Source organism: Gracilinanus agilis, chromosome X (assembly GCF_016433145.1).
Source record: "Gracilinanus agilis isolate LMUSP501 chromosome X, AgileGrace, whole genome shotgun sequence".
Classification (NCBI taxonomy): domain Eukaryota; kingdom Metazoa; phylum Chordata; class Mammalia; order Didelphimorphia; family Didelphidae; genus Gracilinanus; species Gracilinanus agilis.
The window spans coordinates 34,734,281-34,751,828 of NC_058136.1; the positions used below are offsets into that span (position 1 = coordinate 34,734,281).

The 17,548-nt window shown below is 45.9% G+C and overlaps 1 protein-coding gene across 1 annotated transcript; it reads right to left on the bottom strand.

Annotated features, from left to right (window-relative positions):
• Positions 1–3,627: 3,627 nt before the first annotated feature.
• On the bottom strand, positions 3,628–13,787 carry NEXMIF (neurite extension and migration factor). The gene is made up of 2 exons (XM_044682776.1): positions 13,712–13,787; positions 3,628–8,323 (listed from the first exon to the last, which is right to left on the bottom strand). Exons 1-2 carry the CDS (start codon positions 13,785–13,787, stop codon positions 3,975–3,977), a joined length of 4,425 nt encoding a protein of 1,474 aa, XP_044538711.1. The 3' UTR covers positions 3,628–3,974.
• Between the last annotated feature and the right edge of the window lie 3,761 nt (positions 13,788–17,548).

A 17,548-nucleotide genomic window follows, 5' to 3' on the forward strand; every position in this document is an offset into this window, starting at 1 on the left:
TCCTTTCCAGCTCTAGTCTTGTGGTCTAAATTCTACTACAGTTGTCTCCCATGTGCAGATCCTCATTTTTTGTTAAATTCAAAGTCTTTCCTTAGGAGTCGGATTCACAGTAATACCTTTGGGCACACAATGGTTTGTATGCCAATAAAAGGCGCTTTAAAATGGCAGAGGTTTGGGGAGTAGATAGAGGTGTGACCCCCTATATCGGGTCCTTCAATGGTTCCCCAGGAGATACCATCAAAATAACCCTTTCCAAAGGAGTTGGCAAAAGCAAGTGGAGACATGGAAATGTTCTCGTTGTTTATGACTTCCTGCTACCCACAACCATCTAGCTTCGTCCTCCCCGATTCAAGGTAGAACTGAAAATAATTCTCTGAGAATCCCCCCACCCCACCCCATCCCACTTTTCCTTTTATCTAATCCTATCTACTTATGGAACAATTTCCAACACTGTCTCTTCGGATCAGACTCAGAACTGTGTCAAACCGTCTCCTCCCACCCACCCCACCCACCACCCCCAGGTCCCCATCACATCTGGAGCTCTCTGATTTCCAAGACTCTGCTCACGCTGTTTTTGCTTGGAATGTCCTCCCTACCTCTCCCTACCTGATTACTTCCTACCTATCTATCCTTTGTCAGTCAATTCAAACGCAGGGTCTTCCAAGAAGCCTCCTTGCTAACCTCCACAGGCCATGATTCCTTTATTCAAAGCTCTTACAGCCGCCTGGTAATTCTTAACGTCGGCAATTTGGTGCATTATAGTTATCTGAGTTTGTGTCTTATCTCCCTCCCAGATCGGGAGCTCCTTGATGGAAGAGACCGTATCTTAGTGAAACTTTGTGCTCTTCTCCGGAGGAGATACAATGTTCAGAACACAACAGGTAATTAGGAAAAGCTTGCTAAACCAACTTGAATTGGTCAGCTCTAGGAACCAGCCTCATGCATTCAGCACAGTTCAGAGTGGTGGAATATTCCAGCTGGGTTTTTCCCACTTCTGGACAGCAGCTATGGAGCAAGGGACCTGCTTCACTTGGTGTCAAGATTCCATTGTTACCAAGTCACACAGCAGAGTCAATGTCTGTTGACTGCCAAAGCCTAAAGATTCTGTCATTGGCCTTTCAAATAGCTCCTTGCCCACTTGTCCAGGGAAAGTCAGGTTTGACGTTGAGGGCACAGCTGGCTCTATTCATTTTGCTACCTGTGTGTTTCCTGGCTGTAGAGCAGACTGTTGAAATGAATCATGAACCCAGATCAGGAGTCAGGAAGCTTGGGGTTGAGTCCTGGGCCTGCCAGTTACTCATGGTATAACCTCAGGTCACTTCTCTCTGGGCCTCAGTTTCTTCCTCTGTAAAATGAGGGAGCTGGAGTCAACGATCTCTAAGGTCTCTCCCAGTTCTGACATTCGATGCTTCTGAATGATTCTCCTTCCGTATCTTTTCTGGTGCCTTTCTAAAGCTCCGTGTGAACATAGGAGAAAGGCAACGACTACCTAGTCACTATCTCTTAAGTCCCCATGCTCACATTCTCCCCTTCAAAATGAGCATTGTTCCTTTCTCGCCTCCTAATCTATCACATTCTCCCTTTCGGTTCTGGCCTTTTCTTGCCTCCTAAGCTTGCTCTCCCCCACCCGCTTTACCTCTTTCTCCCCACCCCGGCCCATACGTTCCTAGGTCAGTAAGCCAACTAATGATTTATGAAGATAAAGAATAATAACAATCCCTGTATAGTGCTCAATTTTTCCCCCGGATCTCATTTTGGATCAAAATGCATCAGACATGGAGGCTCTCCACTGCAAGTAAAAGAGATGTTCAATTTTCAAGTAGGGGCGTGAGTTAGAGGGGCCAAAGGGGGGCAGAGATAGTAGCAGATGTGTGAACTGTGGCACCAGGCAAAAAGATTTTGTTTCTTTTGGGATCTGGTCAAGTGGGCATCGACACTTGATGCTTATCCCCCCCAACGAAGGTTATTCGGCCCTAACTGGCTCATCCCCCCAAGATCGTTCTGGGTTCTGTGACATCAACTCAAAGGGAAATAAATGATCAGATCAAACGAAAATACTCGATAGAATCGGAACACAGGTCACGTTGACATTAGCATTATGAAATGAAATACTCCAAGAACATTGAAGCCAGAGAAGACACAAAGCAGGATAAAATGCTTTAAGCAACAATCAACGCACTCGGTTCATCCTCAGCATGGATTTGATGCCGATATTTAGAATTTTCCCCAGGTTCTTAGAAAAGATATAAAACGGAGATACAAAGGCTCAGCAATATAACTTTGCACTTTAAATAATCTTCAGCTACAGAGTTTGCTTTTAGAAAACAGAAACTTTTCAAAGCAGCTGTTTCATTTCCTTGGAAAATGTTCTTTAAATGTGTACACTCGAGTTCCTATACCGGACTTACCTGGCGTTTTCTCTAATCTTCTACTACAACTCAACTCTTCGGCAAGGAGAGAGCGAATAAAAAGATCTCATCGCCTTGTCGATTTGGTCCTGTTTCTACACAGGACTTTAGTGTTTGTTTAGCAGGTGTGTGTGTTTGTGTGTGTGTTTGTGTGTGTGTGTTTGTGTGTGTGTTTGTGTGTGTGTATGTATGTGTGTGTGTGTGTGTGACGTGTGACGTGTAAGATAGAATGCTTTTGAGCTGTAAACTGTGGGGGTGCGTCTGTGAAAATGAGGTCAGTCAATTTGGCACATTGTTAACCTTGTCCATAAGTTTTGGTAAATTGGTGTAAATGAACAACCCAGTTTCCCCTGGAGCTAGAGCTGTTGCCCAAGGAAGTTGGGTTGGTTATTAGCAGACCACTGGAATGTTTCTTGTTAAATCAAAGGGGCTAAATTCCCCAAACACTCACAACCCAATGCTGAGAAAAAAGGAAACGTGTTTCCAGTCCAGTCACTTGTTCATCAGTTTGGCACAATCATTTTGTGGTTTCTTCTTCCTTTTGGGCCATAGGGCATCAGCTACTGTACAACCGTATGTACGACTCTTTTAAAGTCTTTCAAAGAGAATCCCGGCTTGGGGCTTGCTCAGAAAGAAGTATTCCCATAATGTCAAACTCGCCATATTTCAGCACTTACATGTCAACATACCACAAGGCATATTTTGAAAGAAACAGAAAACAAACATCAAATGTCTTTTTAGAGAAGAGTAATAATAAGTCTTGTATCCCAACACAGGAAAAACCTCAAAATGCTGTTTCTGCTTTAAGAAGCCCGGAGGCTGAATTCCCTGCAGAAAAACCAAACTCCTTAGCTTTCCTGGCCATCCCACCACGGGGTCATAGAGCAGTGTTATAACTGGGCTGTGGTGGATGCTGAAGGATGCAGGCAAAGATATAAACAGCAGAGGGGGCCACGAAGCACTCCACTCGGCCACATGCAGCTCAGTTAGGGATGAGCTTTCAAATGTCCAACTAAAGAGCCTTTCCACTGAAGCCATTTTGCTTTCGTGCATGTTCATAAACTCTTTTAGTTTTTACAAAGAGGTGGGTCCCCCATGAAGTCTTTCCCTTTTCTAAATAAATCATTAAGAAGAGCATATCTTATTACTGTCGGGGGTTTTCCCCCTTTGGAAATAAAGAATAAAAATTGAAGTCAAAACTGCAGGGAGGGGAGGGGTGGGGGGTGGGTGGGAAAAAGGAGCCTTGTTGGTGTTTAATACCAGCTGAGTCAAGGAAAAAGAGATTTTTTTTTAATTTTTGTGTGTTTTTTTGTGATTTTTTTTTAAATTTTGTTTTGTTTTTGTGTGTTTTTTTTCCATTCTTTCTAGGTAGCTTGCAAGTATGAGTACTTCTAGAGCCCTTTTTCCCTTTCTTTTCCTTTTTGATTTTGCAAAAGGGGAGAGGGGGAAAATGGGGATGGTCTCTTACATGCAAACTCTTATTTTTGAAGAAGGAAAAAAATGTGGGACTGCAGGCTTGGCAGGTAGTAGGAAGGTAAGGATGTGTTGAGCCATTCCGGTGCAGTATTACCTCAGTTTTTCCAAAGTGGATGTCCCAGCCGAGTCCCTGGGAGCTGCTTCCCGCTCCTGACGTTTGCCCTTACAATTCTCATCCCTCAGGGTTTTTGAGCTGGATTTGTGACGGTATAACTTTTTGTGTGTTGGTCCATTATTGCCTAAAGTGCTCAGGTTGCTATAGTTTTTATCCAAGAAGGGAGAGTGAATGTCTGAGTTGTACCCCACTGCATTTGTCCGGCCAGGATCACCTACACCTGCTTTGCCACTGCTTCTGCTTGAACTTTTGGGCAACCTGTGGTTCTTACTAGTTCCTGGTGAGCCACCATTGGCCTTTTTCTTAGACTCTTGTGGTGTTCCGGCCAAGATTTTTAGGGTTTTTAATTTCAGGCTGTTGGACTCAGGGGAGCGGTATGTGTTAGGAACTCCATGATGGCCAACTGGACTCCAAAGGGGCTCCATGGAGGCCATCATGAATCTCTGCACGTCGGCCATGCCAGAAGCAATGTTGGATAAGATGTTGGAAGGTTCTTCAAATTCTCTCTGGTCATCATCCAGGAGGTTATTGGCATTGGTCATGCCTACATCAGTCCAGCTTGTGCCATTGTCCTTCCCCATTGCCCACTCCCCAGAGAACTCCTTGTGGCCCGTCATCTTCACAGGGCCTGTAGGGCCACCGTGGTGTACACATCCTGCCAACAACTTTCCTGTGGCAGCACTGTTGAGCTGACCACCTCCTCGGATGATGCCAACTTGAGTTTTCTCGCCATTGGCTACAGCTGCTGCATACTTCCCTTTCCTTGTTGACTTGGGAGTCTGGCGGGAGGCTTTGCCAGGTGACTTTTCAATTCCTTTATTGTTGGCTTTAGAGGCCTTTTTCCTGGTGCCTTTTGGGGAAGAGCTTTGGTTTGTAGCCCCACTCTTGCTGGGTGAACTTTTCTTTTTCGATTTTGACACTTTGCTATTGGTGCTAATTTGACCAGATGGCTCATTAAATGTTGACAGGCAAGGATTTTTTTGGAGTAGACCGACAGAATCCTCATCATTGAACATATGGAACTGAAATTGATGGTTACATAGAGTAAATCCATCACCTGTCTCATCTTGGTGTGAAAGGCTGCCACAATCCCACTTGACCTTCTCTCCATTGCCCAAAGTGGCTGGGGTGCCCTCTGGGAACACCTTTAGCACCCCTAGTGTCTTGCCATTCTCTGAGCCCGTGATTTGTGGAGAAAGGCTAGGGGTGTCTGGTGGGGACATCTCAGAGAGAGATGAGTGGCGGAACTTGTCTGGTGTGAAGTTAGAGATGTCCAGGAGGTCAGTAGACTCCTTCAGGGGGGAGATCTCGTCAATGCTCTGCTGGATCACCAGCTTGGGGCTGCAGTGAGCTAAGAAGTCATCATTGATATCCTCGTCACCCTCCTTTTCACAAGACTTCAAGCTCAAGGAGCTGTAATTGCTTGAGCTGACTGACAGCGAGCCCACGGAATCAAAGCTAATGAGCCGGCCATTGTCTGTGTTGAGCGTGCCCCGCTGGAAAGGAAAGCAGCCCTCTGCATTATTGAAATGGCAGGGCTGATAGGCATCATCGGATGGCAGCTGGTTGTCCTGCATATATTTAGCATGGTATGGGTGCTTGCTGCTCCCCATTGGGCTATACATAGCAGCAGACAGGTTACCCGCTGCTGGAATTGTTTCGGAGCCACCAAACTTACCTGAGAGATCCCTGGCCGTCTCTCCTGGGGCACTGGCCACAAAGTCCTGAGGGCTAGTCATCGCCTTGATGGACCAGACACTTCCAAAGGGACTTGCATTCATTTTGAGGGGATGGGGCGAGTGCTGCAGCTCAGACTCAGAAGGTGGAGAGAGCACACAGCTCTGGCCAGTTTGGAGAGATGTGAATGCTTTTTCGGGTTGGGCAAGGGCAGCAGAATGCTGTCCCGGGGGATGGTGGGTGAAGTAGGAGATGGCAGTAGTATTTGATAAATCTGATGCATCTAACAATGTCTGCAGATACCCTCCAGGGATAACGGGGACATTGGTGGCAATATTAGCAGATGGCAGAGGCGTGTCAGGCGAGCAGGTGGCTGGTAAGAAGAGAGAATTTTTAGCAGTGTTATCTTCGCGACAATGCGATCGGTGGGAGCTTTCTGGGGCTCTACGAATGTTCTCCTTCAGACTGGAGCCTGCTTCTTGGCCTTCCAGGGCTGGCTGAGTGGCGGCCTTGCCATTTTCTTGCCCTGCTTTATTCTTCTTGCTTTTTAACCTGGCTTCGCTCTTAAATTTGATTCGATGGAGCACTTTCCTCTCTGGCCCTTTCCGGAACTCTCGGTCTTGTGATCGGTTCTTCACTGAGTCAGGCCCAGCCACGTCCTTGAAATGCACTTCGCTGGCAGAGCTGGAGGCAGCTCTAGCCCCGCTATGAAGTGTGCCTTTCTGGCAGGCATCTTCTTTACTGCCACTGCCTTGCTTCTGCTCACAGGAGAAGGAGCCCTGTTTGTTTGCCGATTGCTCAATGGCTTGGATTCTCTGGATCCTGTGGCGGTTGGCCAGTTTGCACTTTCTTTTCCGAGGCGGAGTTGGGAATGGGGCCTCGAGGCCATTCGGGTGGAAGTTCTTCTTGTGACAGAGGGTGGATCTAAGGGAATGGAGGCGGCTCTGCTGCTTCTCTTGCCAGAAGCCCTTCAGTGGGGCCAGCCTGGCATATTTGTGGAGCAGGTCCTCACTCAATGTTACTGTCATCTCACTGGCATCCACCTTACTCAGCTTCACCAGCATGTGCTTCTCACCCTTGAAGCGATTGATGATGATATATTTGATAATGACCGGGGGTTCCTTGCGGGATACTTTCCGCCTCTTCTTGGGGCACCACTCATCATCGTCCTCCTCCTTCTGCCCATCTGGCTGCCACTCCTTCTTCTCACACATCCTCTCGCTGTCTATGGAGTCAACATCGTATAGATAGTCTTCACTGTATCGGACTTTCCTTTTGGCCCTCAGTCCATAGTTCTGCTGGATGGTGGTGGTGGAGGAAGAGGAGCCAGAATGAGAATCGCGAGTAAGATAGCGGCTACAATCCTTTATCTCTTTCAAGGCATCATATGAGGATTCGGTGCAGGAACTGTCATCGCTCAGCTCCCCAGAGTCCTCGGCAGAGTTGGCAGAGTCAAGAAAGGGGTTCCGCTTGGAATTCACATACTTGACTGCATCAGAGCCCTTGCATGGTTTGCTTACGGTGGATGCCCTTCCCAGCTCCTTTTCTTCTTCCGCCCCCTTGTTCTGGACTTCAGCTTCCAGGTCTCTCTTTTTCTTCTCCTCTTCCTCCTCTTCCTCCTCCCCCCAGATGATACTCTCCACAGGGACTTTGAACTGGGAAGAGTCTCCACTCCGCTTCAGGCCCCCACCTTTTGCCTCCCGCTTGGAGCAGCTGGTGAAAACACTGGGGAAAAAGTTGAACTGGGCATCGTCCTGTAGGACGTTGGTCTTGTCTCGCACATTGTCCTGGAAGGATTCGTATCGGATCTTCAGGGAGCAGACATCGCTGCCTAGAGTTGAGTCGTCATCATCAAACATATAGTTGTCTACGTCCTCCTCTGAAAACAGGTTGACTGACAGCTCATTTTTTGAGCAGAGGTCAAGCAGCTCAATCTTGCTCTCACTAATGAAAGACTCAAAGTAGCCCCATTCCTGATTAGTATTTGAAAGCAGAGTTTCCTCCCCGTTGCATTTATCTAATAGCAATCCCTCATAATAATTTTTCTGAGTGGGGTCCTCTGAGTCGCTGTCAGATTTCTCTGTGTCTCTTTTGTCTCCTGCCCTAGATTTATGAAGAGGGAAGCCTAGGAGCTGGTCAGAGAGCAGCTCATCCCCATATCTCATGGTTTCTCCTGTGTTCATACAATGAATCCCTATATCAGAGACAGAACAGGTATCATAATCCCTATTTATATCACCCGGTTTCAAGCTGATACCTGGTTCTGCATCGATTCCATCCTTGGATTCAATGAAGCAGCCTAGGCAAGTCCGACTTGGCTGCATAAGGCAGTCACCAGTAAGGGCCGACATACCTCCGGGTTCCATGATGGAGAGTGGAGCTTTCTCACAGTCCCCTGGCAATGACCATGTGTTCAAGCCCTTGGTTACACCAGATGTCAGGGCAATGGCATGCACAGAGGAGTCATTAGAAGAATGCTCGGGTGCATCGATCAGCCTCAGGGGCGATGGAGGACTTGGTAGGCAGGGCTTCTTGGAAGTTAGAGGCAGAAGGCCCCGGGTAGACACCAGAGTCTCTTTGGGTGTCAACGTCAGGGTCTGCAATGTCGACGCTGCCAGCTTCACCATCAAATCCTGGTCATTTGAGCCTGGGGAAAGGGGGGTGGGTAAGGGAACGGAAACAGAAGAAGACAGGGACACGGTTACGGATTTTGGCGACCTGGCTTGTTTTCTGTTTCCTTTTTTCCCCTCTGGTAGGTTGTCTACATTTCTATTCCTTGACCTGTAGAAGTCCAGCAATGCTCAGCTTTTTCATCCCTCAAAGCAGAAACCAGAGCCCTAAAGAACAGCCTTCAAATCTTTGAAAACTCCTAATAGGAGAACACGGCCCTTATTGAAGCTCGGCTTCATTTTCTTCTAGGGGCAGTTATTTCTTCTCGAACGATTATAAAGGCAGGGTTGCAGGATGATCAGATGGGCTACCTCCTTTTTGTTTTAAAGTGAGGCTCTGCCCCATCACTTCATCCTTTGGTATAAGAGGCTCGTGCGTTTCCAAATGCTCACTTGACATCACTACCTCAATTTTAACATGTCCAGCAGTGGAATTCTTCATCTTTTGCCCTTAATCATTCCCCATCCCACTCCCACCTTCAAAACTCTACTTCGGTGGAGTACAACACCACACACAATTTCCTAGATTTCTCTCCCTCTCTCCCCTCAGAGAGGCCGAGTCATGTTGAATTTTTAGCTCTGTAATATCTCTCACCGCTGTCCTCTTCTTCCTATTTCTACCGAAACCACTCTAGCTTGGTTCCTTGCTATCTTTCCCCTGAACTATTATTATAATGGCCTCTTGACTGGTCTCCCCGACTCCAGTCTCTCTCCTCTCCAATCAGTCTTCGACACAGTTGCCAAATGAATCTTCCTAACGTATAGGAAGAATCTGATCATGTCACTTCCTAGCTGGAACTGCTTAAGTGGCTCTCATTGTCTACTTAATAAAACATCAACTCTTAATCTTGGCACTCAGGGTCCTCCACAATCTGTCTCCAACCCACCTTTCCAGATGATCCCAATGGATATGATTCCTTTTCATTTATTCTACATTTTAGTTGACCTGGACTATCCTATGCCCCCCGCCCATTTTCATCCAGCTCTCTTCCTTGTCTTCTCCTTTATTCATTCTATCACCCATAGACTCGGTTACTCCCATCAAAATGTAATGAAATCTTCCTTTTTCTTCAAGACCCAGTATAAGGTACCACCTCCAGCAGGAAAGAGGGAGAGATCTGGAGTCAAAAGACCTGAGTTCAAATCTTGTTTCTGTCACTACTGGTGAGATATTGGGCAAGTCATTTAACCTCAGGTTAAATTAGGCCTCAGGTCCCTCAAATATAAAAATAAGGGGACTGGACTGCATCAGAGATGTCAACAACAGCCCAAACCAGACTGAAAAGTCATTGGTAAACATTTACAAAAAACAATAAAAACACGATAAGGCATATGTAACATCACATTTTTAAAAATCACCCTTACCTGCTATCTTAGAATCAAGGCAGAAGAGTGGTAAGGGCTAGGTAATGGGGGTTAAGTGACTTGCCAAGGAAGTATCTGAGGCCAGACTGGAACTCAGGACCACCTGTCTCTAGGCCTGGCTCTCAATTCATTGAGTTACCTAGCTGCCCCCAGATAACATTACATTTTAAAAGCTAAGTTAATATGTGCCCTCTAAAGATCTGTAATGTACAGATTAGTGGCCTCTGTCTCTATTTGAGTCCAACACCACCAGACCAGATGCCTCGTAAGATCAACTCCAGCTTTAACTATATATTCTTGTGTGAACCCTGATCAGGGTACATCCCTACTCCCACCACGCCCCATCCAAGCCAGGTGAATATAATCTAGCCCTTAAATTTTCTCATAGCACCTGGACTCTGCCCTTGTCTTGCTCTTCCTGGCACCCTTTTTATCTGTGTACATGTATTTCCTCCTGAATTCCTTGAGGGAAGGGTCTGCCTTTTTCCCAGCATACAGCTCAGGGTCTTGCAAGTTCCATGAATAGCTGCACAGAATTAAACTGATGCCACCTCATGGCATCACATGCCACCAAATTTGTTCTAGGCCGTCAAGCATTAAAATAGGTGACTGAAGAAGAATACTGTACACAGAAAGTAAAGCTCTGTGGAACAATCCAATGTAATGGACTTTGCTACTAGTAGCAATTCAACAAGTCAGGACACCCCTGAAGGACTTATGGGAAAGCACTATGGGAGTAGAAATGCAAAAGCAAAACCTATGACATCACTTATCACATGTATATATGGCATGTGATTTGGGGTTTGGCCCATTCTGGACAACTGTGATCACTGAAGTTTGCTAGAACAATATGCCTCCTACTAAGGATGGGCTGAGGAGGCAGGAAGCGGGACTGAACGGTCTCTGAACGACCTGTCCAACCTGGCTCCTTCAATGCCTTTTATCTCACTAAGAAGAAAGCAAGAATCACAGTTGGAGAAAAACCTAAAGACAGCGTTTGGCCTCTATGATTAGAGTCAGAGTAGGGGCTCTAGAGAGCTGGCCTCAGAAGCCCGAAGCCCTGGATTTAAGCTTTACTTTGGTCCCAAAGAGGCCATGTGGCCTTGGACAACTTCTGTCTTGAAGACTAGAAGTTGCAGAGCAGGCACTTGCCCCTCTCTGAGAGGGCCAAAGGGCTACCCTCATCCAGGAGTTCCTTAGACCGATGAAATCTATCTATCCCTATGGATGAGTGTGTTTTTTGGTCCTTGACCTAACAAAGATGGCGATCATGACCGAGAGAATCGGTATGAAAAATGATAGCTGTTACAGCAAGAAAATGAGTAGATTTCAAATTGGAAGACCTGAGGTTCAGGATTTGTTCTGCCATCTAGCTATTAACCCCAGGCAAGTCATTGCTTATCCTGTGTCCCTAAGGCGCTTCTCAAAAAACCTTCAGTGGCTCTCTGCTGTCAACTCTCAGTGACTTCCATAATCTGTCTTTAATTTACACATCTAGACTTATCTTAAGACTCTTCTCCTTTAATGTGTCATCTACTCTAGCCAAACGTGGCTCCTTGCTGGCCTCTACTCTGGCCATGCCCTCCCCTATTTCTCTGTCTTTGCTCATCTTGTCTCTCCTAGATCATTTCAGCCTCCTGAAGCTCTTCCCTTTCTTCAAGGCCCAAATGAGAAATCAGCTTCTTTGTATCACCTTCCCCTTCCCTTCCGAAGTGACAGTGATGTGGTCTCTCAAATAGCACTTTGCCTGGCCTTTCCTTTGCACTTGGCAGACTCTACTATGAATCAGACTTATCTGTTTACTCGCCCTCCCTGTCAGACAATAAGTTCCTTGAGAGCAGAGTCTCTATTTCATATTGATCTTTGAATCTCCAAGCATGGAGCCTTGCTTATAACCGTTCTTGAACTAAAGTAGGACTCAAACCAGTCCCTGAAAGTTAGGGAGCATTTTAATAAATGGAAAGTAGCACAGAGGGTATATCCCAGGGGATGGGAGGTGGTTTTGACCTCTTCTAGGCCTTAGGTCCCTCATCTGTAAAATAAGGAGGTAGGACTAGATGGTCTCTAAAGGCCCTGTGGGTCTATAAACCTTTGAATTGACAATCATACTTAGTCAATTCAATAGGTAGAGTAGACTAGTGGCTTGGGAGTTGGGAGACTCAACTGTTCGTTTGACCTTGGGCAAACCACTGAACCTTTTGGGGCCTCTCCTCTGCAAAAGAGAGAACAAAACCTGCCACATAAACCCCAGGGAGATTAAAGGTAGAGGGAAATGTTCCCTATACGTGAAAATATCTATAGCTGCACGTTTTATAGTAGCAAAAAATCGGTAACAAAATGGGTGCCCATTGATTGAGGAACCACTGAACAAATCACGCTATATGACTGTAAAGGAAGATTATTGTAAGATACAATTGTAAGATATTGTAAGATACATAAGAAACAATTATGAAGAACTCAGTGAAATTCGAGAAGACTTGTATGAACTGATACAGAGTAAAATAAGAACCATGAGAGAGCTAGACATGACATCATAATATCATCTCAAGAATGTAAAGGAAAATGACACCAAAAATATCAAATATATATATATATATATCAATGCAGCGAATGACCAATTTTGATTCTGTAGTTCTGATGAAACAAATCTCCTTCCTCCTAGCTGAGAGGTGTGGAGTGAAAATATGTGGAATGAGACATGATCACAATTGTTTGCTTTGTAAACAAAACCAAAGCAGGGAACTTGCTCTTCTGGCCAGAATGTATTTCTGATCAACTGCACCAAATTCTCAAGGAAAGAAGATACCCCATTGACACGGCAGCCATCAATTTAGCTTGACTAGAGTAGATTAGCAAAGGGCAGGATCATCAGGAAATCTTTCTGCTACATTACAAATTCTCTTCCTCCCTCTAATTACCGAGCCAGGCTGTCTGCATGGACCACATGCCAGAATTGGCCAGAAACGATGGGGCTCATCCAAATACGTGTTTTTTTCCCCTCGTGGCACACCTTTCTCTGCGTCTCCCGAGATGCAACTACCAAGGACTAAAGGACAGTGAATAAAAGAAAATTGAGCTGAACCCTACCAATAGGGTGGGCAAATGATATCAATAAGGAACTTAATGAGGAGGCCCAGCAGTTGGTCACATATCCTCGGCTTCTCTGAGAAAACGGAGGAGGCAAAAATAGGTTGGGAAGCTGCACATAAGAGAACAGAAAACCACAGAGGTAGCCTGTTTTTGTTTTGATAAAATTAAAAGAGATTTTAGAGCTCATCTACTCCATTGAGGCAACTGATTTGCCTAAGACGACACAGATAATAAATGGAAGAGTGATACGGATCAATGAAAGTGTGTGAAAAGGTACTATCTTCATTTGGGACCAAGGAATACCCTTTAGGGGAGCATTAATAAACCTTTTATTTGAAAACTGTTTAACGATAGAGTACAAGCCATGGGATTATCTGCAAATTAAATGCAAGTTTATCCCGGATTCACTCTTCTTGGGAAAATTTTAATCCAGAGCCCTGTACTACCAACACAGACCTAGAAACTCCATGAACTTGGAGAAAAAGAAGCTACAGGGCAACACATCGGCCTAACGACTGCTAACATTTAAATAGCTTTTTAGAGCTTACAAAATACATTAGTGCAAGTATTAGCTTCTTCTCCATTTTTCAGCTGTGGAAACTTAAGCTCAGAGAGAAGTGATGACTTGCCTGTGGCCACACCACTGGTAAATACCCAAGCTGGGATTCAAATCCAGCTCCAATTGCTAAATCCGGTTCTCACAATCCTCCCACAAAACCAGGCTGCCTCTAGTCAGTGACACCTTGGCCTTCTAGGCCAATTGGCAGTATTGGCCTATCCTCTCTCTCAGCTCTCCAGTGTGGCACGATAACCAAAAAAAAAAAAAAAATCCCACGAGAATCGGAAGGTGAGAAGTGAAAAAACTTCATCTGGGGAGTGATGGGAATGGGTGGTTTGCAAGGTTTCCTTACCATTTTCTTTCATCCCATTAATCAGTCTGGTTCCTCCGTCCTCTGAGGCAGATTCCTTATCTTGTTGGTCATCCATCAATTTAACCTTTTAGTGTTTCAATCCATACCCTGCTGCTTCTGTCCAACCTGCATGTTTCCAAACAAGTAATTAGAGTCATTCAAATTGGCTGCAAGAAGCTCACAAAGCTGAAAAGAAAACAAAAGGTTCTACAGAAAACCTGGAATTCAGCTGTCCTCCAGACTGGGCCTCGTTATCTCTACGCTTTCAGATTCTTATACCCTACTGGGTACATCGAATCAAGCTGGAGAGTCAATGAACTTCCCTCACACATTCTAGGGCCTGATGCAACCTGCCCAGGCCTGGGTTAGGGCTCAAGCTTCTCTATCACATCAGTGGACAAAGTGCTTTTTCTCCACCTTCCTCACAAACCCTGTGCGGAAGGTAGAGACGCCGTTATTCTCTATAAAATGGAGGTTCAGAGAAGGGAAGGGACTCATCCAAGGTCACACACTGAGTTAGTGGCAGAGCCTAGACCCAGAAGGTTTAGGCCTTCAGACTTCCAGGATATTGACCTTTCTACAACACTGTGCTAGCCTCTTCTCTGGATCTAATTCTGCAAGCTCAGTCCAGGGGAGAAACTCTGCCCTAATTAATGACAACCTCGAGCTCGGAGAGGTCTCTGGTGAGAGGGAGTTTCTTAGTCATGATGGTCAGGCCTTTCCCCTCACCTTGGGGAAATGCAAAATTCCTAGTTCTCCAGGTTCCCAATCAGGAAGGGAAGGATCCAGGATAGCCTTTTAACTTTATTGGCTCAAGAACTTTCCTGAGCAGGAATTAATCAACTCAAAGGATGGTGGGGCTGAAATAGAGTCCCTATCCAATTCGGATGGTCAGAGGCTCAATTAAATGGACTCAGCTTCAACCAAGATATGGTAGGTACCCACTTGTTTAGAGTATTGGTGGGGTGTAACATACAACACAGATAACTAGGATACACGATACATGATAAATGCAGCAGAGAGGTGCAAAGCAAGGTCCTATGTCAGAAAGAATGATAGGGTTGGGGTGGGAGGAGAAACGAGAGGAGGTTTCCTGGAGAAGACGGCTTCCGAGTTGAGTTTGAGAGGCTGGGCATGAACTCAGGGAGCAAAGAGAGGGAGAGAGGATATCCCAAGCAGTGAGAACAGTATGAACAAAAGGAAAGAGCTGTCAGAGTTGAGAATGTTGGGGTTGCGACGGACAGAGAATGGTCTGGATTATTCCTAAAGAATAGAGTGTGGGAAAGGGAATAAATCTCAAAGATGGTCAGAAAGGCAAGGTGCATTCAGACTGTGGAGAGTCTGTGCCAGGGTAAGGCGGGCACACTTTACTTGGGAGGAAATGGGGAGCCAACGAAGGTTTTTGAACCTACGCTCACAGAAGCTTCTTTTAACAGCAGCACAAACGAGGGACAGCTCAGAAGTGGGAGACAGTGGAGCTAGGAAGACTTGTGTGGAGGTACTAGAACAGTCTAGGCAGATGGGAATAAGAATAAAGAGAAAGGAAGGGCTACATGATAGAACAGAGAAGACCTAGAAACTTGCATATGATCTTCTAGAATCTGTGGACCAATTCCTAGCTCCACCAATGATGCCTGATGCGTGCCTGTCTTTCCACAGCTCAGCCAACATTGTCTACAGCAGTCTTGTCATTTTTGCCACTTTGCTGGGTATGAGGTGAAACCCCAGAGCTGTTTTAATTTGCTTTTTGAGAGCAATCTTTAATGTGGCTCCTTATAGTCTGTAGTTCTTTTGAAAACCCTTCCTGTCACCTCCGAGGGAATGACCTTTGGGCCGAATTTACCTACGTAGCTCTCCTCTTGAACTTTTCCCGATGATGCAAAGACTTTTCCTCAACTGACAATTTTTCTTCTTATGCTACTTGCAATTATTTTATTGCGAACAAAAGTTTTCTGACTTTCCGCAGTCAGGATTGTCCCTTTTCTCTCTCCCGATCCTGCCTATATCCCTTATTTGGGGAAGAGTCTTTCTTCTAACCACAGCTGGCTGGAAGGCACTTGCTTCTTTGCCTTTTGTCTTGCGATGTGACATATTTAGATGACATATCCACTGGGATATAGAATGACTCTCTGCTAAGCTGCTTTCCAGTTTTCCCAGCAGTGACTGTCAAATGGGGGGCCTTCCCCTAAGTAATAGAAGTTCGTAGGCTAATTGAACAGGAGGTCATTAGTATCTTTTAGGAATTGCACTTCCGTCGATGTAACAGGAAGCTGGAAAATTGCCCTATCCCTCTCTTCCTCTTCTGTTTTGGTAACTGTAGAAAACCAAGTGCCTTGCAAGGAATCTATGGTGGTGGTAATCAATGTGGCTGGCAATGTGTCAGAGCTGGAAGTCCTTAAGGAGGACCTGAAAGGTGGAGACAGAGCTAGAGATAAAGACAAGATAACACTCTTAGTGGGGTCTTTGGTAATGGATCTCTAATATCTGGGCCTCTGTCTCTGAGGACTGCCAGGCATTTGGGGGGGCCAAGGGCTGCTCATTCAAGAGTCTCTTTGGTTTTTCTCATCTCAGTAAAACTCTCTGTTGAGTCTGGGAACCGCTTGCTTGTCAATGGGTCTTAGACTACTGGAGGCCTTGTGCCTGGATCACCCCCAGTTTCTCAGGGGTTGGGGCAGGCATACAAGCCAACAGAGAAAGGCTCTTGCCATGTTCCTAGGTCCTTTGTGTCATGAAACAATGTCTGATATAATGATCCTCTTTCCAAGAAGAAATAATGAAGTCAGGAAGAGGAGCAGGACAGAGATGAGGGCCAAAGAAGAAAACCCCAAGGCAATCTGAGGAGATGCACAGACACCTGCAGAACCAGAATGCCAAGACTGAAAGTGGAGGGCAGAAACTCCCTCGCTTCTTAGCTTCTCCGTCGGGAATTCTACCTGCGCCCTTGCAAACCTACACTGAGATGGTCAGATCAGCCTTCTTCGCACTTGCCAGAGAGCTCCAGCCTTGGGGAGATCTCAAGGCAACAAGAGCTTACTTATACTCCACAGGCAGCTGCTGGGAGCTGGACTCTGCTGCCTGATGATGCCTCTGACCCTGGCACTCAACTGGAGGGGGCCACGGAGGCTGGTGGAAGGATGTGGGAGGGAGTAAAGCAGATGACAAGCTGACTCAGAGCTGGCCTGCAGTATGAGAAGGACCATAAGACATAGGGAGAAACAGGAAATGAATGACTAAGCAAGGCGAGAAGATGGCAATAGTAATGATTCCCACCGATTTAGGGTCTTAAAGCTTACAAAGCATTTTCTTCTCAACAATCCAACAATCTTGTGGAAATAAATGATCTAAATATTACCCCCCATTTTGTAGATTAATTTACTCCCAAAACATTGTTTTGCAGATGCAAAAATTGAGTTTTATAGAGGCTAAGGGGTGAGCTCAAGGATATAGACATTGTTTCTGACCTTGCTGGGATTTGAACCTGGGGCCTCTGACTCCAACCCAGTATTCTTTCCATTGTGCCAGGGCTTGGGGGCGGGGATAGAGAGACCTGATAGAGCTGCCACTTGGCACCTGTGGCAAGTTCTTTATCGGTGTCTCCTCCTCCTGGAAAATGGGTGAGAGCGAGGCCTAAGATCCTAGACCACTCTGTGTAGCCAGTCAATGACAGCCTCACTACAAGCCTTCCCACATAGCAGTCCAGATCTCGGCACACTCAGGCAGCTGGCGTTTAGAGAACCTAATCAGTTAAGTAATTACCGTGTGCGATGTCCTTACAGAACGCTCGCCTTCTGCCCTAACGGCCCAGTGCCAGACAAGGCCCAAGCATGTATGTCTCGA

What these genes read in the sequence shown, in the direction of transcription:
- NEXMIF (XM_044682776.1), bottom strand. Translation starts at nt 13,787, where the DNA reads ATGGATGACCAACAAGATAAGGAATCTGCCTCAGAGGACGGAGGAACC. An exon ending in TAATGGGATGAAAGAAAATG is followed by an intron (nt 8,324 to 13,711) that starts GTAAGGAAACCT and finishes CCCTTTCCCCAG; the next exon opens with GCTCAAATGACCAGGATTTG.